Below are 23,515 nucleotides of genomic sequence, written 5' to 3'. Positions count from 1 at the left end.
CTTTGTGCTGGGATGTCAGAAAAAGTAATTGGGAATACCTTGGACCAAGGTTTCTGAGCATCTCAATGTTAAGATGTGCGGACTTCAACTCCCAGAATTCCCCAACCAGCATGGCTGTCTGAGGAATTCTGGGAGTTGAACTCCACACAACTTAACATTGCCAAGGCTGGGGATTCTGGTGGAAACTGAAGTCTACACATTCTAACATTATCATGGTTGAGGAACACTGCCATGGACGATAAGAAGAACAAATCATTCAATTGTACTGGCAGATAATTTTTTTTTCTTTTTAATTTACTTTTACAGTAATGTGCAGCCCAGTAGTTCTCCGTGGAAATATCTGAGAGTAAAGAGGAACTTGTTCATGAAGCACTATTCTGCACATCCATCTTTTTTTTTTTGCATAAATTTTTATTTTATTTTTACAACAAATCCATCTTCCATTTAAAACAGTGAGTGAATTGGGTACAAATATATATGCACATCCATCTTGTTATCACACAATAAATCCCCACCCCCGGAGTTTCAAGTCCTCCAACGTTCCAGTCATTTCATGTCTCTTTTTCTCATCATCTGTCCTAGCAAACAAGGCCACCCAATGCATGACTCTTGTTTACCACAGCAATGCTTTATCTGCTATCTTCACACATGTCTTCTAGTTCTTTAAAAGTGGGGAAAAAATCAACTGAAAGCAAAACAAATTACAGCCGGGCTACCTTAAGTGACACATCCTCTTTTCCCCTTTCTCGCTCTCTTTTTCTCCCTCCCTGCTCAGCCTCTCCCTCTCTAAGTGCTGTGCAGTTCCTGTTCTACCCTTTCACAATATAAGATCCAGCTTGAGCTCCAAGCAACATAACAAATAGCTGTTGCAAGGTTTCTCCACAACTGTCTTTTGCCAATATCGATTGGCTGGCTGGCTGGCTGGCTGGCTGGCTGGGGCATGAACGGAGGGACCAATTCTGTCCCCTGCAGTCTGTTTCCAAGACTTCTTTGCAGGTCCCAGAGGAGATCCAGTTCCCAATTCAGCTCTCAGGTAAGGGAAGTGGGCACTCCCAGCTCTGTGGCTTTCTTCCAACACTAACTCGATCCAGAGGAATACTTCTCTGCTGGGAAGGAGGATCCTTTTACTGAAAAGCTCCTGCCAACCAACCAAAGATCTGGGGCTGCTCTAAACTCTGCGACGACGTTCAGTAAAGCACAGTTGCACCAGATGGCTTGTTAGCAGCTGTTGCTGGTCTGCCTGGACAGACGTGGGGTTATTATAAACAGAATGCAGCTCAGTTTTGCAAATCTGGCAGGCACTTGAGGTCCACCCCAAAATTAACAGAATGCTTCATTTGAGTTGCCAATTTTTCAACCAGGTCTTATAAGAGCAACTTTTAACCACAGAGAGCTATGCTGTTTATGGCGAGGCTTGTCCCTTCCTTGCTATTCAGTTCAAAAAATCTCCTATCCGTTATCAATTAAAGTGCTTGTTAAAAGGCACAAGAGCAGGCTTAACTGTCTCTGTCCTGGTCAGTTGGCAACTGCCACGGATGCTACCCAGAAACTGGAGAGAGTTAAGACATCTCTTGCTGTCTCTGCTGCTTGAGAAGGACTGGAGCGGGGATGGAGAAGGGAAGCCCCCCTGGGTTTGTGGGCTTCCAGAATGGAGAATTCTGGGCAGAGAAAGGGTAATGCAATGCAATGCAAATAAGCCAGTTTATTCTAATAATTGCGCTGGCCTAGAAGCCAGAAGATTGTAATTTCTACTCCCATTTTAGGCATGAAAGTCAACTGGTGGGGGCTTTGAGGCAACTTCCAGGAGATTATGAGTTCTATTCCCACCGTAGGCATGAAAGCTATCGGTCATGAAAGCCAGTCACCAGTTCTAGTGTGTGAGTTCTAGTTCTGCTTTAGGCAGGACTCACTGTCTCTCAGCCCAACCCATCTCACAAGCCTTAGTTTTAAGCATTACCCTCTATTCATTCCTGACCTGGAAAATATAGGCATCCCTTTACCAGGTACATCTCTCTGACTATATTATTCCTTCCTTTACAGACATAATAATTTGGTAGTCCTGAACCTACAATCATTCATTTTTTAAACACCTGTGTGATTTAAACACCTGTGTGATTTGTTTAACAATTGGGATGATTACTTAGCAACCGAAGTTCCCGTCCCAATTGTGGTCCTAAACCGACACAACCCTATCTTGAAGGACCAAAAAGCCCTTTCCCTGTACTTTCTGAAATTGCCTTTGTCAGCTTTCTTCCTAATCTTCCAGGTTCTCCTGAAATAGCTTCCTCCTTTACCGTCACGCTTCCAGGACGCTCTGCCACCTCCCACCATGGAGTTTGCTGAGCTGATCAAGACCACCAAGGTGGATGATGTGGTTCTCTCATGCCCAGGACTCCAGACCATCCGGGGGACACTGGCCATCACCAGCCATCACTTACTGTTTTCATCCCAGGCCGAAGGGAATGGGGAACAGAGAAGAACTGAGCTGTGGCTTCTTATTCGCAATGTGGATGCCATTGAAAAAAGGTGAATCGCTTTGCCTTCCATTGCTGGACTTCTCATCGTGGTTCATCTCCACCCCCCAGTTTGTGGACTTCACCTCCCAGAATTCCTCAGTAGCATGAATTCACTGCAGAATTCTGGATTTGAAGTCCATACACGCTAAAGTTGCCAAGGTTGAGAACTACTGGTCTAATGTAGGCAAATGTAGTCTAAAAGAGCTTAAACTGCACTATCAGGTTTCATTGGTTCATCTTGGACAATTAAAAGAATCCTGGATTGCTGCTTTGCAGAAGGAACCTAACTAATATGCCATTGCAGTTTTAAACTCTCTCATTTACAATCTAAACTAAACTACTTGGGTGGACTACCCAGACCCAAATGAAGGAGATTTGCCTACCCAAACATTACCATACGCTCTCCAGGGTTCTTTCAGGTTCCTTCACACTCAAGGATGGGGAGATCAGATGCAAAGATCAGGCAAAGGAGGCCAAATATCCTGCCTTTGCTGGCTTGGGCTGGGGGGTCAGGTGGAGGGGGTGGGGTGAAACGATGTGCTTTTCCTACTCTAACTGCTAACGGAGTAGCTTTGTTCTCTGCTGAAGCTCCATCTTGCACCCTTTTGCTCCTCAGCTCTTCAAAAGCAGCCAAATATGGGCTTAAGAGGTGACATTTTCCTGCAAGACTTGGGAAGACGCATCACTTGCTCAGAATGTTCACTGAGGGGGGTGGGGGGGGCTGCAGAAGAGACCAAAAGAAACCAGGAATCTCACGCCTTCTTGGGATTACAGGCCCCCAAGAGAACATTGCTCAGGCAAAATTGGGGTGGTCCATGTCCTCCAGAGTGGCGGAGTGAAGAGCCAGCTGGAAGAGGGAGGGCACTGAAGTTGGCAGCAGGTGCTCTCCACCTCAGTGCCCATCAACCTCTGCATTTCGGGCACAATGTTAACCTTTCTCCTTTCCTTCCTGTGACTCTCAGCATGCAGAATTTAAGCTGGTATCAAAGCTCCTGGACTAACGGCTCCCCGCCAGAGAACAGGTTTGCCTTAACCATTTTCACACCGCAAGCCATGCGAGCAAGTGAGGTGACAGGCTGGCGCGTCATCTGCTTTTGGCTTCCACAGCTGATTTGCACAACCAGGGAGGGGGAAACCCACCTTTCCAGGTCTTGCTTCAGGAAAGAAAGTGTTGCCCAGACAGGTGAAAAAATGATCTTTTAGCCACCCTGATGTCCTTTTTTCTACCTGCTGGACAGCGAGGCCAGGACAATTTGATGGAGTGGGTAGAGAGAACTGGCAACGGGCACCATAATCAGAAATCCAACTTCTTGCCAGATATAGCCCAGATTTTGCTATTATAGGAACTGAGAGCATATTTTTAAGCATGCACAGAATGCTGACCCTTTCGGCCTTGCACCTCCTTTCCCTAAGCAGCGGGGTATTGTGTTATAAATACAGGCTGATTGCCAAGCAACCAAAGTTTGATCGCATGACCACGGGCATGCTGCAACAATTGTAATTTGTCAGTACCGTAACTTGGAACAGGCGCTAAATTGAGGGCTATCTGTAGCTTCAAAGAGTAGTGAGATTTAGGATGGTTTGAGGAAGGTTTAAGGTGGGGTCAAGACCATTAGGCTTCCCATAGCCTCCCACTTTCTCTGACCTAAAAAGCTTGGAAAATATGGAAAATAAATATCTCCTCATCCTTCCAGAGATGTCACCAGAGGGGGAAGCTGCCCCTTGGAAGACCAGAAGGTCACCAAACATTGTCCATAGATGGTTGCCAAAAATTCTGGACAGTTCTCAAAGCCATTCTTGCCTGGTATTAAGGCCTGTACAGCAGAGATGGCTTTCTACCGGTTCGGACCGGTTCAGGCGAACTGGATGTTAAAGTTACAGCTGGTTCACCGAACCGGTATTTCAACCAACCGGCTGGCCCTGCCCCTCCCACCCCTCCCCTCCCACGACCCATTTTTGATGGAGGTAAATGCAGGGTCCATGCGGAAGTCCTGGGGGAGGGGAGGGAACAGGCCAGGAAGTCTGTAAACGGGCCTATTTCTGGTGGGCCTCCAGAAGCCAGGGAAGGTTGTTTTCACCCTCCCAGAGGCCTGGGGGAGGCCTCTGGACCCTGGGGTGGGTGAAAACAGCCTCTCCCGGCTCTGGAGGCCCACCGGAAGTCGGAAACAGGAAGTTCCAATAAGTCCCGCCCACCATGGTCCTGCCCACCCAGCAACCGGGCAGTGAACCGGTTGTTGGGATTTTTGAATCCCCCCTGCTATATAGTAGTTTGCAAGAACCACCCATGGTGGTTATTCCAGATTTATTTTATCTGGATGGAAAAAGCATGCACAGCAATACACGTAGTCCTTGACTTACAACCATTCATTTAAAAACCGTTTAAAGTTACAATGACACTGTCAACCCATAAAATATTTCTATGGTCCTTTTAGAGCTGCCAACAGAAAGGGAGAGGGGAGCAGTGGGCGGCTTGCATTCCATAAATGTTTTCAAAGATAGTTTCTAGGTGACTTGAAGTTTCTGCCGCACAAAATTCTAACTGGAGAGTTAGATGGATGACTCTTGGCTATGGATGTGTCGCATTGGAGAATATGAATTACAATACACCCAGGAGGTAGGAAGGAAAATCAGGGTCAAGGGTGGCAATGAATAATGTGTCTCAGAGTCGGCTACACCCAGGCAGTGCCGGCATGTTTACTCCTAATAAATCATTTGGAAGTTTTTGAAGTTTGGCTCAAGACTCATGATTTAAATGGGGGTTAACTGCCAGAGCCCTAACAGACACTGAAAAAAGTGACTTAGAGCAGTCATCACTCTTACAACCATCCCAACATCCCCATGGTCCGTGATCCAGATTTAGGAGTTTGACAACTGGTGTGCATTTACAACAGCTGCAGCATCCTGGCAGGGTTCATGTGCAATGTTCCCAGCTGGTTTCTGACGAGCAGTAGTGAAAAGCCAGATTCCCTTAATAACTGCAGTGCTTTGCTTAATGACCATGGCAAAAAAAAGTTGTAAAATTGGTCCTGACTCACTTAATAACCATCTTGCTTAGCAACAGTACTTCCAGTGCCAATCGTGGTTGTAAGTCTAGGACTACCTGTAGGGTGATGATAAGAGAGAATAAGGGAAGGCAAGTGAGCTGGCAGTGATGTGAGAAATGTAACCAGCATCAGTTGTATGATGCACTTGATACTGTGGGAGGCCATCACAGCTTTGCTGCCCTCTGCTTCTCTCTTCCTGGGTTAACGGGTTGCTCACTTCCTGCTCATCTGCAAGCCCAACTTTCAGATTATGGCTGGGGTGGCTGTGAAGTTAAGGTCTCCAGCGTTGGTGCCCCTCCTCCCTTGCCACAAACATGAGGTTCTTTCTGCTTGCAAACTGCCGGAAGTTGCCTGAGGCCTCCTGCAAGGCAGCTCACAAGGTGCGTTTTCTCCTTGTTTACACACAGGTTGGCCAACCCATCTGGCACCATCACTCTCAAATGCAAAGACCTGAAAATTCTGCGGTTGGAAATCCCAGGAATGGAGGAGTGCCTGAACATTGCCAACTCCATTGAGGTGAGGAGAGCTTATCCTGATTTTGCTACCAGACCACCGGAAGAGGAAGAGTCACTAAACATGTGCAGAGGGCCTCCCCTGATTAATTGCAAGGGGGGGGGAGGTTTCGGACCAAGGTCCCCTGGTTGCCACCTACACTATCCTCAGCCACAAAATCCCCAATCAGATTTTAGTCGGCCAATGCTTCAACCAGGATGAATCATGACATACATTTTCTATTTAAAACAAAACAAAAACAAAAACTGTATCGTTCTGCAATTGTGAGAAGCAGTTATAAGCAGACATAAAAACGATTCTGTACCCAGCAGCTCCCTCCCCTGGTTAAACGCATATGCCCAAACTCGGCTCAGCCCAGATGCTTCCAAAGGTTTCAGCTTTAGGGATAAAGAAAGGAGGAGTGAAGGAGGAAGGAGGAGGAGAGAAAGCATTCCCAGGGCTTTGTCTCTTGCTGTTCAACCCCCTTCTTTGCAATCATAACAGGGAAGTCCTCCCCTCCCCCCCCCCCCGCCCCACATCCATTTCCTGTTGGTTCATCTTGCAGAGGGAAGAAGAGGGAGGATTGCAAGAGAAGTAAGAAGCTGACGGGTGGCACAGAAGTCTTGCGATGCTGGGCAGTTTGGCTAACCCAACCTCAACTGTTGCACGGAGTCTCTGGGAAGGCTTAGCTGTTTCCCCCAGTTCCTTGTGGGTGATGAAACTGGCTTCAGGCCCTCATGTGCAGGATGAGCCCCAGAAGCCCCCAGTTTCTGGTAAAAGGTGCTTGGAGATGCCGAGAAGAGATCTGCTTGGTTTAAAGACTTGCAGGTTGGTGCTATGTTCACACTGCCGATTAAAACCAATATTAGAACAACCAAAAAGAGCCATTCTAATATAAAAAATATATTAAAAAACTCATCGTAAAGCATTTTAACTCACAGCCGAGGTAATCCCCATTGATCCATGCAATCAGGGCAGCACTGCACCAGCTCCATCACACGCCCCGGGTGCTCCTTCCTGTTGCCAAAGCCAGCTGGGCCAGGGCTATGGAGGATGTGGAACATCTCTGAAGGATTATGTCCCACCAGGTGGGCAGAAAAAGCTCCCTTCGTGGGTCTCACCAGATGACGTTCCTTGGCTGAGGGGACCTGGGAGATGCCTCTCTTGCTGGACCTGAGGAGATAGGTCGATGTAATTGGTGGGAAGCGGCCCCTTAAAGAACTAAGTCCTGTGCTATGTACCCCATTGTAGGTATTGTCTTCTGCCCATACTCACTCTACCCCCCCAGAAGCATCTCACATCTGGCCAGGGGTAACATTTCCAGCTTTTTAATACCAGTTAAATATTAGATGGCACAGAAAGACTGATGAAACCCAAGTGGGTTGCCTTTTCCCAGATGGACTTTCATGCAGGTGGTCCTTGACTTACAACCACAATTGGGACCAGAATTTCTATTGCTGAGGCTAAGCAAGATGGTGGTGAAGTGAGTTAAACCTGATTTTATGATGATGATGATGATGGTGATGCTTTTTGGCCATTGTTAAGTGAAGCAGGTGGTTGTTAAATGATTCTGGCTTCCCCCGCTGACTGCGCTTGTCGGAAGCTTGGTGGGAAGGTCATAAGTGGCAATCATGGGACTCTGGGGCTCTGCGACCCTTGTAAATACATGCTGGTTTCCAAGCATCCAAATGTTGATATTGTAACTACGGAGATTTTATGATGGATACGAATGGAATGACTGTTGTATCTCACATTTCTCGGTGCCGTTGTAACTTTGAATTGTTGCTAAATGCTAATGGTTGCTAAGTTGAAGACTTCCTGTAGACAAAATGAGAGTCTGGGCTGTTAAGGATCAAGAGCAGCAATGCTGGCTAGGGTATTTGGGGAGTTGAAGTCCATACATCTTAAAACGCCTTAAGCCTGTCTAAGAGATACTTCGGGATAGAGAAAGTCATGTGCACCTGTTGTTAACCATCTCAGGCCAACCATGTTCCCACAGGCCCTTTCTTCTCTGGAATCGGTGATGATGACCTACCCCTTCTTCTACAGACCCCAAAACACAACGCTGGGCACTGGGTGGCTGACGCACATTACTGAACAGTATTACAAGCAGATTGCAACTGACGTGAGTAGATGTGATGACCCGGGGCTTGACACAAAGGCAACATAGTCAAATAATCAATAAGAGTCCCTTTATTATCTCCAACTTTGCCCCCAATGTCCAGGTTATCTTCTGGCTGGAGAAAAACTCTCCCAGGAACAGCCTTTAACTGCAGAAAATTAAGTCCAAAACATGGTCAACACAAACTGTAACTTAAAGTCCAAACAAACCAAACTGAAGTAATTAGTTTGGCAGAGCAGGAGCAAGAATTTCAAACTTGAAGGCACGGCAAAACTCACATGGTTGGAAAGATGCCATGAACACAGATAAGCAACGACAGCACAAGATAAAGTCATGTTTGTTCCCATCAGCCTGCCGCACTCAGCCTGCCTCTCTTATAAACTCTCTTCCCAGCTGTGGCTAATGAAGGAAATCAGGGCCCTTTCCTCCCCCATAAGACATGTAACCCACGTTGCTCTCTTCTCTGTGTGCCCTAGGATGAAGAGGGAGTGAGCCTGGGTCTTCCTCTGAACTCCCTCTCCCTTGTTCTATCTCTCCCCTGCTCTGCCCAGCCAGACTTTGCCCTTCCACAGCCTCCTCCACAGCCAACGCAGCCAGCTGTTTGTCTTCCTCCTCAGATTCAGACTCTGACCGGGGCATGACAGTAGAGAGGCTGGTGATCTTCATGAAAAGCAAAGGTCCCTCTCTGAGCATGGGTTGTACACAAGGGAAACCAGGCTGGTAGAACCGATAGCTGGACCAGAGTATTTTGTGGCCTGGTGTCAAGGACTTTTCACATTATTGATGACAAATATCTATTAAAACTAATTTTATTTTATTTTTTTCAATTTTTAAGGATTTAACAAGTTGTTCTACTATCTCTGCTGTATCAGAAGTTGAAAATGATGCTGGCCCAAACAATGGTGTTAGCAAATGTTGCAATTGTAAATATTGCCACTGAGTTACATCTAATAGATGAAAATTATCTCCTAGCATGGAATACAGGTAGACCTTAGAAACTGTTTGACGTTCCAATGGATCTACTTGGGTCAGAGGTGCTATTCAGCAGGTTCTGACCAGTTCTGGAGAACCAGTAGCAGAAATTTTGAGTAGTTTGGGGAACTGGCAAATACCGTCTCTGACTGGCCCCGCCAACCCCATCTCTTCTCTGTCTCCCATGGGGTCCCAGCTGATCTGCTGGGTCTTCTTTGGTTGCCCTGCACAGGAGAACAGAGCTGGAAAGCAGGTTAGTGGGGTGGGGGAGGGAATGGAGATTTTACAGTATCCTTCCCCTGCTGCGCCCACCAAGCCACGCCCACAGAACTGGTAGTAAAAAAAAAATTGAATCCCACCACTGACTTGAGTGGTTACTTACGATCTGGATTTGAAGTTGCTGCCCCTTGTGGTCACATGATACTTCAGGCACTGAGCAACTGGCCACACTTAAAGCCATTTCTAGCATCCTGCAACCACATGACCAGGTTTTACAATGATTTTGCTGAAAACTGGTGTTTACTTCCTGTTTTTGGAAAAACCACACCCATAGTTTGTTTAATAACTACAGTATTCTCTTAATGGCCACAGATTCACTTAACAACTGCCACAAGAAAGGTCATAAAATTGGGTTTGGTCATGTGACAGACAGTTCTGTTTTATAACCATCATGAGTTACATGGTACATGGGGCAGGATCCATTATGGTCATAACATGAGGACTATCTGTATGACAAAATTTCATCCTCATCCTCTATTGGTTGATCAGAAGTCTGTACTGCATCCCTGCTTCCATCCAATTTTTCCAACTCACCACTTTTTTCCCAATATCAAAGCTGGGTTTTAAAATCAATGGAATTATTTCCCTCTGATTTTGTATGTATCTGTGTTGTCCATTGATGTCAACAACCCAGGAAGTGGGAACATGTGAGAAATATGAAACATTAAAAGCCACGTTTATCTATGATAGCAAAACAAAAACAAAAAAAACGGGTAGCACTTTAAAAAGCTGATGCCTTTTAAGAAAATGTGTAAGTCAGAAAAGGCGCCACCTGACTTCTGAACTTCTGAAGAAATTTCTCTTCCGTTATATTTTAACAGATTCGTTTTGCTGCTGGAATTAACAAACGTTAACCTCTCTGATTCAGGTTGCTCAGTAATTGCCCAGTAAGAAGGGCTGAGGAAATATCTACAAATCCCTCCCATCCTAGACATAAACTGATTCAACTCCTCCCCTTGGGACGGTGCTAAAGAGCATTCCATGCCAAAACAACTAGACACAGGGACAGTTTTTTCCCCTTGTGCCATCACTTTGTTGAACACTTCATTTTCACCGAACTGTCTTATATCTAAGTGTATTTACCCATGCTGTAAGGCTGTAGTAGCACAGGTGGGATTCAACAAGATTCAACCCGTTCAGGTGAACCAATTCTTAACTTTTTGCGTAGTTTAGAGAACCGGCTAATCCCACCACTGGCTGGCCCCGCCCCTCCCCTTCCAGGAGTCCCACCCACTCTTTATCTCATCTTGCCCGCCTTGGCCAGTGCCTAGAGTCATGCCCATGGCATAGCTGCTGCTGCTCTCTGGCTCCCTCACTCGCGAGCTGGCTTGCCTCGACTACACAGCCCCCATGGCCCAGCCCGCTTGCCTGCCTTTGCCTTGGCTGGGCCACAAGGCCCAGCTCCCTGCCTGGTGAGCCTTTGCATTCTGCCTTCATTGTGGTACATTTGCGCTCAAGGCAGCCCTCGCCTCCCACAGCTACTTCCGGCCTTTATTTGTGCAGCTGGGCATGACTTGGTCACTCACAGAGCAACCTGCTCTCCGCCCCAAGACACTGGCCTGCTGCCGCCAGCTTGCTGGCCTGAATTGCCTGCTGCGGCCTCCGCCTTGCTAGCCCGAACGGTGTGCTGTGGCTGCCACCTCCTCATTGCTAGCCTGAACTGCCTGCCGTCGCTGTTGTCGCCTCATGGCTGAAGTGGCCTGTGCAGCACAGTGAAATTTAGCGTGCTTCACAATGGGGGAGATGGGATCCCCTCCTCCTAGAGCTCATTACAATGCAGAGACACAGTGTGGGCTTGCCCCTAACAAGAGTGGTGTCAGGCTACAGAACTTTTTCCCATTCAATTAACAAGAATGAACTTCTGAAAGCCAAACGTATCAAAAGGAATCCTTTATTGAGATGAGACAATTCCTGTAGGAGTTCAAAGCAGCGTCTAAAAATCTCTCAGTCATACAGGGATAGATAAGGGAGTTTAGAACCCCTCCCCTTATCTCAATGTGTATTTAGTGAAACAAAAGCCAGTATGTTAATTCCCCTCACCTCCTTTTGTAAGGAAACATCTTTTTCAGAGTTTCCCAGGACACATCTCACGGTGGAATTTTTATGGTCCTCTCATCTCCTGGCTGTGCCTCTCACAGGTGATGGATTCCAGCCATCTGGGTTTTCTCCCTCCATTGTATCAAGTGTAGGTTATACAAATTCGATATAAGATTAAATATATTCAGGTTACATCAAGAAAGGATTTCTTTATCAGTCTCCCCCGCCCCCTTTTCTTCTTCCATCGAAGAAATGACAGATACACGGATCTGACAAGTAGTGGCATCATCCACAACAAAGTTTGGGCTAGCAGGCTGGTGGCACCGGCACCGGCAGGTGGTTCAAGCCAACAATGAGCTGGCCACGGCCATGGCAGACCAATGTCTCAGGGTGGAGTCTCTTCAAATACCTTCATTCTTTACTCTTCCCAGACGGGGGCCTGGAGGCTGAGTTCTATCAATGCAGACTTTGGGGTTTGTCCCAGTTATCCTCCATTTGTGATCGTACCAGCGAGACTGGATGATGAAGCCCTTCAGAAGAGTGCTCGATTTCGTCAGGGGAGGCGATTCCCAGTTCTCAGCTACTACCACAAAAAAAACGGAACGGTGGGTCCACTTTCTTTCTCATTCCATCGCTTTCACTTGTGGCACCTAATTCCTGTGCATAAACCAGCCATGTAGTTTAATCTATGCTTTGTCCTTTCCCTGTTTTTATTCTGTCCAACTGCCAACCCTCTCTTTCTTCTCTCTTCCCCACAAATTCTGTTTGCATGCTTAGCTGTTCACCCCATAGCTGTTCACTCTAGTGCAAGGGTCTTCAAACTTGGCAAGTTTAACACTTGTGGACTTCAACTCCCAGAATTCCCAAGCTATCATGACGAGAAGGAATTCTGGAAGTTGAAGTCCATCGGTCTTAAAGCTGTCAAGTTTGAAGACCCCTGCTCCAGCACAATGTTTCTCAATCTTGGCTGCTTCACAATGTGTGGACTCCAACTCCCAGTATCAGCCAAACCTTCAAATTATCGAGGCCTAGAAATGCTGTTTTAGTGAATACAAGTAGCCTTCCATTTCAGCACTAGCAACAGCGACATCTTATCCAACTTGAAGCTCTTGCGATGTTTATAAACTCCTAGCATTCATATCCTGCAATACTGGAGGGCACCAAACTTGATTGCAGGAAATACGACTTCAGCAACAGAATGGTCAATGTCTGGAATACTCTACCTGACTCTGTGGCTTCTTCCCCAAACCCCAAAAAACTTTAACCTTAGACTGTCTACTATTGACCTCACCCCTTTCCTAAGAGGTCTGTAGGGGACGTGCATAAGCGCACCAACGTGCCTACCGTCCCTGTACTATTGTTTCTTTTATTTTTCTTATATGTACCCATTTCATGTATTCATAACTAAGTATAGACTTATACCTATTATCTTGTAAGTGATTGACACATCAAAATAAATAGATAGATAGATAGATAGATAGATAGATAGATAGATAGATAGATAGATAGATAGATAGATAGAAGACAGAGATGACCCCCAGTGGCCACCTTCCTCATCTGTACCAGAAGATGCTGGGAACTGAACCAGCCAGCTTTGGCCCGCCCAACAAATACTCTAAGCAAACCTGAGTCACCCTCACCAATCTGTACGGAATTATTTCATAGAAATAGAATAATAGGATTGCAAGGAAGTTTGGAGGTCTTCTAGCCCAAGTAGGAGACCCTCTACCATTCCAGACAAATGGCTACCCAACCTTTTTTGAAAACATCAAGTGACGGAGCACCCATAACTTCCACAGGCAAGCTGTTCTAATTGATTAATAGTTCTCACTGACAGGAAATTTCTCCTTAGTTCTAGGTTGGATCTCTCTTTGATGGTCTTTCATCCATTAATTCTTGTCCTGTCCTCTGGTGCTTTGGAGAATAGGTCAACCCTCTCTCCTCTGCGACAGCTCTTCGAGCATTGGAAGACTATCATATCACCCCTAAACCTTCTCTTTGGTAGGCTAGACAGACCTAGCTCCCTTAACCGTTTTAAGGTAGTTTCACCTCCAGACCCTTCTTCACTAACTGCCTCAGAAGGAATTTGAGCATCACCAACCAGACAGCAGGAAAAAAAACAGACTAAGCACTGCTTAAGAATCGGGAATTCAAAAAGAAATGACTTTATCACGGTCATTAATAAACACAAGAGCACAAGAATGTAGAAATGTGTTTTGTTTGCCCCAAAAGGGGAACTTTCAGAATTTTGCTTTTTCAGACAAATATGCAGAAACATAGCTATTATTCAAAATTTCATAGTTCTCCAAATTTTGCAATACAGGTCATCAATATTGTCATTTTAGAAAATATATAACCAAAACAAGTCCACTTTAAAAAACCAAAAGCTGTATGAAATGCTATAAAATAGAAAAATGGTTTGCAAAAACTGGATATGAATCAGACTTATGAACAAAAATGCTTACATTTTAAGGCAGAGGTCTCCAAACTTGGCCACTTTAAGACTTGTGGACTTCAACTCCCAGAATCCCAAACTTGGCCACTTTAAGACTTGTGGACTTCAACTCCCAGAATCCCAAACTTGGCCACTTTAAGACTTGTGGACTTCAACTCCCAGAATTCTCCAGCCAGCATAGCTGGCTGGAGAATTCTGGGAGTTGAAGTCCACAAGTCTTAAGGTGGCCATGTTTGAGGACCCCTGTTTTAAGGAAAGCATATCCAAAAATACATTCCTTTTCAGGATGAGCTTTTTTTTAAAATCAAGCTTAAGGAGGTGTACTTGACCAATGATCACAAGGTGACATTGGGAGAACCCCAAATGGATCCGTTTGCACCTCCTTCACAGGAGTCTCTCTTCCTATCTCTCTCTCTCTCCTTTATTCATACAGGCAATGCTTCGCAGCAGCCAGCCCCTTGTGGGGCCCAACCGGAAACGCTGCCATGAGGATGAGCTGCTCTTGGCTGCTGTCCTGGAAGGTGGGGAACGGGGCTTCATCCTGGACACCAGGTCGCTGCAGGCTGCAAAGCAGGCCCGGGTGATGGGGGGAGGCCTGGAGCACCGAAGCTGCTACCCCGGCTGGAAGAGGCTGCACCGAGCGCTAGAGAGGTAAGTCCCGCTTATCTATTTGTGCCCTAACTGTCCCTGATGGAAAGGTATTAAAAGGAAATGTGATGACCCGGGTCGTAACACAAAAATAACCAAATCACAAAAATAGAAGAAAGTCCCAATGTCCAATTATCCTTGGCAGGATATCAAACTCTTAAGGAAAATAGTTTACAGAGGGAGTAAATGCAGTCTGCACCCAAAGTAAAGTTAATTTTATATTTAAAAAAACTAACACACCACACTGAAGGAATTACTACAGCAGGCAAGGATGATTAATTGCAGACTTCTATCAGATAACTCAGCAACCACAGTTGGGAGGAAGCCAAAACACAGATAAGCTCTGACAAGAATAATGTACACTTTGCTTCCAGCAACTTTGTCATGCGCAGTTTGTCCTTTTAATCAGTCCTCCCAGCTGCAGCCCATGAAGGGGATCAGAGCCGACCTCCTGCTGCCTTAAGAAAGTTCAAAACATTCTCGGAAGCCAAATCCCCTCCAGGTCTCCAAAACCAGCCCTTCTATCCCAGCGGCACCCCTCCCCCCTCTCTCCCCCCCCCCTAAATTCTGCACCATGAACCACCCCACTTCATGTGGACCCCTGCTGCTGAGTAAAACATTCCCGCCCAAAAGTGAACCAGCTCATCCCAGGCGGTCTCAGTTCAGTGCAGTGTTGGAGTGGTTGAAGGTTTAACTCAATGTGTGTTTGTGTTTATTTTCATAGTCATGAATCATGATGTACACTGAAGATGGTGTTTGATTTCATTGTACAAGGTGCAATGACAATAAAGTAAACTAAACTAAGCAGGTGAACCAGCCTAAAAATATGATCCCTTCCCCAATTAAGTCAAGGATGAGCTGTGAAAGACTGGTGCTTAGGTTAGATTTTTTGCAATCTTGGCTAAGAATGATTGAATAATATGTTTCTCCATCAGCCCTGAAATCTCCCAGAAACAGTGTGAATTGTAGACCAACATATCTGGAGGGCATTAGGTTAACAAAATATTTCGCACTGTCCCTGATTAATTATGGGATTTTCCTCCATTGTTAGAGAAGCTATGGAAGAAACCAGCCTGATAACTCCCAATCACTGCTCTTTGCAGGTTGCTTAAAGTGAAAGGAGTATTCCATAAAACAAACACTTTTTTAAAAAATTAAGTGACAGCCTGGGAAAAAGATTAAAATTCATTGTGTGTCCAACCTTGGGAACTTCAAGATCTGCGGACTTCAGCTCCCAGCTGGGGAATCTTGGAAGCCCAAAGTAAAGTTCCTAAGTTTGGATAACCTTGCTCTAACTCAGGGGTCTTCAAACTTGGCAAGTTTAAGACTTGTGGACTTCAATTCCCAGAATTCCTCAGCTAACATGACTGGAGGAGAAATTCTGGGACTTGAAGTCCACAAGTCTTAAACTTGCCAAGCTTGAAGATCCCTGCTCTAACTCATACTTGTAACAACCTGACTATGTATTCTCCAGGTGATCAACTGGTTTAAACTAAAGTTTAAACTTTACTTTACTTTATTGTCATTGCACCTCGTACAATAAAATCAAACACCATCTTCAGTGCACATCATGACCCTGAAAATAAACACAAACACACATCCTTCACACTCCACACATTGAATTGAAAAACCCCACCACCACACCACCACTGCACTATACAGTAGAATTAGGGATATACCCTAGCAAGATCTGCAGGGCAGTCAGGCAGGCAGGCAAAATACATGAGATAAGTGTTTTTGTAGCTTACACTCAGTAAACAGAGGCACAGTGCTAATTAAATAGTTTTATTCCGGCAAGAGTTAAAACATAGTCAAAACAGTCCATATATCATTCACTTAGTTCAGTCCGTCCAGGGATTATTCATTTGCAAATTCCAGTGTCGAAAAGAGAGGTCAGTACACTTACAAATGTCAGTCCGGTGATATATCTCCTCGCAGTAGAGAGATATGCAAAACTCAAAAACTCCTCTCTTCCTTCAGCAACTCTTCAGTAGTCAAAAAGACGCAGCTAACAAACATCAACGTAATCCAATCCAGTAATTGTCAGTAATTGCCAGCAAAGCATCAGGGAATCGTCAGCAATCAATCAGGTTGTCTTGCTCCCTCTTATGGTGGTTTCACACCACACCCAAAATTACATGCTTTGCAGTTAAAGTGACATACACTTAAACTTAGAATGATAGTTTATATATATTAGTTTACCCAAACTACGTTAGATGACCTATGTTATACCTAACACACATCCTTCACACTCCACACATTGAATTGAAAAACCCCACCACCACGCCAACACTGCACTATACAGTAGAATTCAACAGAGCTGCTGCCCTGGGATAGAAGCTTTTTTTCAGCCCAAACTTGCCTCCCCCTATTAACTGTCACTCACTTTCTGTAGCCCTGACTGTGAGCTGTTGAACTCTCTGACCAAGTCAGTTCTCCCTTCTCCTTCTTTTTCTCCTCCCTCCCCATGTCTCAGGGGTCGCTCCCTCCAGGAAAGCTTCATCAAACTGGTAGAAGCCTGCAATGACCTTTCTCCCCACATGGACCGCTGGCTGAGCAGGCTGGAAGCCTCCAAGTGGTTGTCCCATGTCAAGGAAGCCTTGAATGCTGCCTGCCTGGCAGCCCAGTGCCTGGAAAGGTAGTATTGCATTTGGTCCTTCCTCCAGGCAGGGTCTGGAGAGGAGCGGCTTGGGCAAGTCCCCTCTGCACCTCAACCTTTTGGGGTGGGCTCATGTCAGGGAGACTGTCATGTCACCGGAAGCTCTGTGTCTTGCTCCAGAGAGGAGGCTTGCGTCCTGGTGCATGGAGCTGAAGGGAAAGATGCTACCTTGTTGGTGACAGCTCTTGCCCAAGTCATCCTGGATCCAGCCTGCAGGACACTGGTCGGCTTCCAGGGACTGCTGGAGCGGGAATGGATACAGGTACTAGCAGGAGCCAGTTCCAAGGGGATTGGCATGCTGGCTGGGGAATTCTGGGAAATGAGGTCCACACTTCTTAAAAATTAGCACGGCTGGAAAACAAGAAAGTACACCTTTTTATCTCAGTAGTTCCTAGCAGGGGTGGGATTCAAATCTTTTAACGACCGGTTCTGTTGGGCGTGGCCAGGTATGACCAGGTGACTGGGTGGGTGTGGCTTCTTTTTGCAGCAACCCCCCACCCCCAATTTTTGCCTCCTGGGCCTCAGGGAAGCTTCAGGGGGGGGAGTTTTTACTCCCAGAAAACAGAGCCTGGGGGAGACTCACTGGACCCCTCCATGCTCCATTTTTGGGTCTCCTGCGCCTCAGGGAAGCCTCCTGGGCAAAGCAGTAAGACAGCGAGGAGGATCCTGGCTGATTGTCAGAACAGCCGATCGTTGGGAGGGGAAAATAAATACCTTAAGAAGTGACTGGGCGGGGGAGAATGCATTCAGCAATGTCGCGCATGCGCGATAAGGACTGACTGGGAGGGGAGGGGAGGGGTGGGCAGAGAGGGGCGGGGCCAGCCAGGGGCACGATTCTCCGGTTCTCTGAACTGTGCAGAATCATAACAACCAGTTCTATAGAACCAGTCTGAACCGGTAGAATCCCTCCCCGGTTCCTAGTAGTAATACAGACAGAATTTCAAAATTGTAATTGTGATTGTTAATTCTTTCTAAGCACAGGCATAGGGTATTTATGTTATACATTACTCATCAGATTCTAGTCAGCTTACAGGATGGAAGTTACAGATTCCTTAACCATGGCTTAGTGTGGTGTGACAGCACAGCCACTGATGATCATCAAGCCAATGCAGGGAGCCTCTGGCCCTCCAGATGTGGCTACAGTACAACTTCCATTTTTCCAAGCCTTTAATTCCTTGCTGGGAGTTGTACTTTAGAAATTCTTGTAGGACCTCAGACTCCCCATCTCATCCTACACAGAAAAACAGGCTGGTATGACCCAAGTGGACCTTTGGTCATAAGGAGGAACAGTTTAATTCTTACCGATATTTAGGGGGTTCTTTGACTTGACTTCATTGAATTTTGATTCTTGTTGAAAGCATTGTCTCCTGCCCTTCCCTCCCCCTGCATGTTACTGGTAGACGTGTGGAAGGAGCAGAAATACCCTTTTCTGCTTCTAGCTGCCAACCTTTTTGCTCTTACAGGCCGGGCACCCCTTCCAGCTCCGCTGTGCCCACTCTGCCTATGCGCACACCCGGCTCAAGCAAGAGGCACCCACCTTTCTCCTTTTCCTTGACTGTGTCTGGCAACTGGGGCGCCAGTTTCCCTTCTCCCTGGCATTCAACGAGCATCTCCTGCTGGCGCTCTTTGAACATTGCTACGCCTCTCCCTACAGCACGTTCTTGGGCAACAATGAGAAAGAAAGGTAAAACAGGCGCAGGCCAAGGCAGGGGCCGTCAGGGTTGAGGGTGCCAGCTTGGGAGAACAGGGTGAAACTAAGATGACTCCAAGATTCCCACTGAGGACTGGGGCATTTTCTGCCTCCAGACTTGAAAGACACGGGGAGAGATGGCCTTGTACTTAATTTGGCCTCTTCAAATATCTTTGGGTGAAGAAATCTGCCATCTTAGAAATCACAAGATACCCTAAGCAACCCCCCCACCCTCCACGAGAACTCTCCCTACACTTTCAAGAAATGAGTTGCACAGGATTTAACACCAGGACACGATGTTCTCGAGGAGGAAATCAACCTGGGAAAGTGGAACGGTTTCCACCTCACAGCGGCCACTTTTGCAGGGAAGGGAACACCAAGGTTTCAGAGCCTCCTGGCGGATGGTTCTCATGACTTCTACCACAGAAATAGCTAAACAAACTGTGATAAAAACACTCGGGTGAGGGATCCACAGAACCAGGGTTCAAAGGAACCTGCTGTCAGTTACCCCCATTTAAATCATGAGTCTCTTGCTGAACTTCCAAAACTTATTTATTAGCCGTAAACATGCCGGCACCACCTGCGTGGAGCCGACCTTGTGACGCATCATTCATTGTCACCCTTGACCCTGGTTTTCCCCCACCCACTGGGTGGATCGTAATTCATATTCTCCAATGGGACGTATCCATAGCCAAGAGCCATTCATCATACTCTCCAGTTAGAATTTTGCGCAGCAGAAACTTCCATCAACTAGAAACTATCTTTGAAAACATTTATGGAATGCAAGCCGCCCACTGCTCCCCTCTCCCTTTCTGTTGGCAGCTCTAAAAGGACCATAGAAATATTTTATGAGTTAACACCTGCAGTGTGTGGTCAAGATGGCAGTCACAGCAGTGGGATCAAAGCTCACCTGTTTGTGTACATGTCTACTGCAGTCGGAGCTACAATCATACCTTTATGGTCACCATGTTGACTTTTTTCCACCAGAATTTGTGGACATCCCTACCGAAGCTCCTTGCTTGTTGCTCCATTCAAGACAGCATTAAATAAAAACAAATCCAGGCTGGCTAGTCTTCCTTGTAGCTTGGAGCCCTATTCATAAAAAGCAATGTCTAATCCTGGTTTATTGATCCGAGTCAACTATGGCTACTGAGGGGAAATGTGCAGGTAGTTCTCGACTCATGAGAACTGGAATCAGAATTTCGGTGGCTGAGCAAGGTGATTGTTAAGTGAGTCGCACCCGATTTTACAACCTTTTCTCCACCATCAAGAGTATCACTAGTTAAGTGAATCATGTGGTTGTTAAGCGAACCAGACTTCCCCGTTGATCTTGCTTGTCAGAAGCAGCTGGGAATGTCACAACTGTCAATCACATGATCCCAGGAAACTGCAAGTATCATAAATACATGCCAGTTGCTAAGTGCCTAAATTTTGATCACATGACCGCAGTGATGATGCAGCTGTCATAAAAGTGAGGGCTGGTTCCAGGGGTGAGATTCAACCAGTGTTACTACCAGTTCGGTGACTATGTTTTGCTAGGTGCGCGTGTAAAAAGACCCTAAGCTGTGCTGCCCAGACAGCTGAAAAGCACTGTGTGCAGTTTGAAAATCCTCTTTTTTCCTGCTTTTTCAACTTCGTCTGTGCCGCGCAAAGCAGCTGAGGTCGAAAAAGCACGAAATAAAGGTCAGGTAAGAGCCCGGGTGGGCAAGCAGGCAGGCAGGTCAAACAGCGGCAAACAGCAGAACTGGTTTGGTGTCTGCTGCTCTTCAGAGCTACTGGTTCTTTAGAACCAGGCAGAACCAGTAGCATCCCCACCCCTGGCTGATTCGAACACACTTTTGAGTGCTGTTGTAACTTTGAAACTAATGTTTGTAAGTTAAGGAGCATCTATACCTGTAATTATTTCATGCTTTTACATCTCCAACGACCCCGTTTGAATCAAGTTCTGCCCACAAGAGAGGACACCTCAAAGAAGGGGGGGGTGGGGAATCCAAAAATGTTAGATTTCATTTGCTTTGTCAAGTCTTCCCCAAATATCCAATTGTATTTTTGTGGAGCATTTGTCCCCCGTATCGGATTAATGTTGTATTCCTTCCCTAACATGGCGGGCTCCTGGTTGGATGCGATTGGGAAGTTGGCTAGAGACCTCTGGGAATCTCCAAGTTGCCCAGGCTGAAAGTCAGTGCTCCGTGCCTACCCGAGCGAGGGACTAAAATGCTGCTGGCTTCCCTGCAGGCGGTTGTGTGAAATGAGGGAGAAGACCCACTGCCTCTGGCCCTGGATAAACCACGTGGAGAAGTTCCTGAATCCCCTCTACGTGTACAACCCCCTGGCCATCTGGCCCTCCGTGGAGCCACAGAGCTTGGTGCTCTGGCAAGGTAGAGAGGCCACCCGCCCTTCCTTCTTTATCGTGTAAAGTACAAACTCACATTAGGAGTTTTGGAACAAAGCACTTGCATGAGAAAGACATCATAATCTGGATTAAATTAAGCCTTTTCAGGTTTCAGAGTTTCATAGGCCAACATCGGCCAGGTGGTTTGCTCAGCCTGGAAGTTTGAGTCATGGCGACGGAATTTTTCTTGTTAATTGGAGGCATTTTCTGCTCATCAAAGCAGCTTCATGAGTCCGAGCAAGTTGGTTACGCAGAGTCGTTGGCAACTCCTCCTGCACCAACCTCAGAGGTTTCTTCCCCCACCAAAGTGCATGGTAATAGTTTGAGGAAGACTTTCAGTCATCCAGGTAAAGTTGTCTGAGTTGAATCATGGCAGCTGGACTTTTTGTTGTTGTTGTTGGTTTCAGACGTTCCCTACTTTGAGGAGGAAACCTGAGGTTAGTGCGGGAGGAGTTGATACATTTCAACGGCTCTCTGCCTGTTCAGATTCCCCTAAGCAACTTGCTCAGGCTGAAGCTGAGTATGAGCAGCGGATAAGCAGTGAAACATCTCAAACCAACAACAACAAAAAAGAGAAGCCTCACTTTTGTAAGAATCTTCATCAACATGAGTTTGCTAAGGCTGAGGCGATAATTCCAGAGATTTTTAAGAGGGCTGGAAGATATCCGAACATATGCATTGCAGAATTTCGTAGAGCCCTTGCCTTATGACTAAAATAGAGACCAGAAATTTTGTTATTAAGCAAGACAACGTGTCACTTTTCCTGTTGCTTCCCCATTAATTTGCTTGTCAGCTGACTGGGAGTCAGAGATTATGATTACCTGACCCTAGGACACTGCAACCGTTGTAAATACATGCCAGTTGCCAAGCACCCATATCATGATTATGTGACTCCAGGGATACAAAACCAAATTATGATTATGTGGCTGCAGAGTCACAATATTCATAAGTACAAAAAACTGTCGTATCTTTTTTCAGAGATATCGTAATTTCAAATGTCTCTAATTGAACGGATGCAAGTCAAGGACTGCCTGTAATACGGAATCCACCTTACTAAAAACCTAACAGTTTCAAGAATTTCAACTGTCTGAACATCAGCAAATATTCCAAATCACATCTGATGGTAGAAAGAGATATATAAGTTCACTTATAAAAAACATGCCTAACCATTTGATCAAATCCTGGATCTTCAGAGGACTTCTCTTTAAAGCTCTCTATATCTAGATTTCAGAGTGAGAATTTCAATCTTCTGCTAAATACGGTATATTTGTAAGCCTGCAGATTTGAGGGATATCTAAATATCTTTTTTACGTCTTAAATGTAAAAATAAGCAGTGTCATTATCAGCCCCAGTTCTTCTGGGGTACTGAAAGATTTGACTACACACACACACACGCACCCAAGATGTTGGGGCTGGAAGCTAAGTTAGTTTACTGTGAGGTTCTTTATAAAGAATTGCTGCAAAGATATAAAAGATTTCTGTTTGTCCTTGTGAAAGAGATGGATAACTGGGCATTATTCTCCACGCAGGCTTATTTCTCCGCTGGGTCCATTCATCCCACCATCTTGATGAAGCATGGGCAGAAATTCGGCAAATAGCAACAAGTAGCCAAACCTATTCACCACAGTTGCACACTGCCACGCCCTCTTTTTAAATGAAGAAGTCAAATTGGCTGGTCACCCCAAAAGGGGAGACTTGAAAAAACAGAGGAAGAGTTGCTGACACAGAAGGACAGAAACAAACACTTCGTCTGTGGCACTGAAAAGACTGTGAACATGTAGGTGTATTTCCCAAGCCTTTTTTTTTTTTTACTGTTACAAATAAAATACAGCTCTTTAAATCTAAGTTTTAGATCAAGGAAATGCAGAACACAAGATAAAATCTTCCTGGAATGAGAAAGTCATCTGGATACTCACATGTAGCACCCCAATTTGGAGCCAATAGCTATGCTTGGACAATAAAGCTGACATGGCTAAGCATTTTAAATGTTAAATATTAGTTGAAGCCTAATCTGTGCTGGATGGGGAATTCTGCAAGTTGAAGTCTACTTTACCTAAAGTTGTTAAGGTTGAAAAATGCTGCTCTAACCCAATAAACTGATCCAATAATTTCACAATATCCTGTAAATCCTGGAGGATGTAGAACTTGGGCTTTACTTAGCAAAACCCCCAATATGGAAACCCCTGATGATGACACCAAAGCCAACGAA

General features: G+C 45.8%; 1 protein-coding gene across 4 annotated transcripts; it reads left to right on the top strand.

Annotated features, from left to right (window-relative positions):
• Positions 1-767: 767 nt before the first annotated feature.
• Positions 768-23,416, top strand: LOC113437616 (myotubularin-related protein 9-like). Of its 4 annotated transcripts, none has more exons than XM_026702707.2 (12): positions 768-1,033; positions 2,309-2,526; positions 3,479-3,538; positions 5,968-6,076; positions 8,052-8,177; positions 11,894-12,067; positions 14,351-14,568; positions 17,042-17,203; positions 17,345-17,486; positions 18,688-18,908; positions 21,150-21,292; positions 22,836-23,416. In XM_026702707.2, exons 1-12 carry the CDS (start codon positions 941-943, stop codon positions 22,958-22,960), a joined length of 1,791 nt encoding a protein of 596 aa, XP_026558492.2. In that variant the 5' UTR covers positions 768-940; the 3' UTR covers positions 22,961-23,416. The 4 variants fall into 4 exon arrangements, with proteins under 4 accessions (XP_026558492.2, XP_026558494.1, XP_026558493.2 ...); XM_026702709.2 differs by having other exon boundaries at positions 2,267-2,526; XM_026702708.2 differs by lacking the exon at positions 3,479-3,538.
• The last annotated feature ends 99 nt before the right edge of the window (positions 23,417-23,515 follow it).

This window comes from Pseudonaja textilis, chromosome 10 (genome assembly GCF_049901715.1).
Source record: "Pseudonaja textilis isolate UNSWEBS1 chromosome 10, rPseTex1.2, whole genome shotgun sequence".
NCBI lineage: Eukaryota > Metazoa > Chordata > Lepidosauria > Squamata > Elapidae > Pseudonaja > Pseudonaja textilis.
The sequence above is the reverse complement of the archived record's forward strand: the minus strand, read 5'-3'. Positions and strand labels throughout refer to the sequence as shown.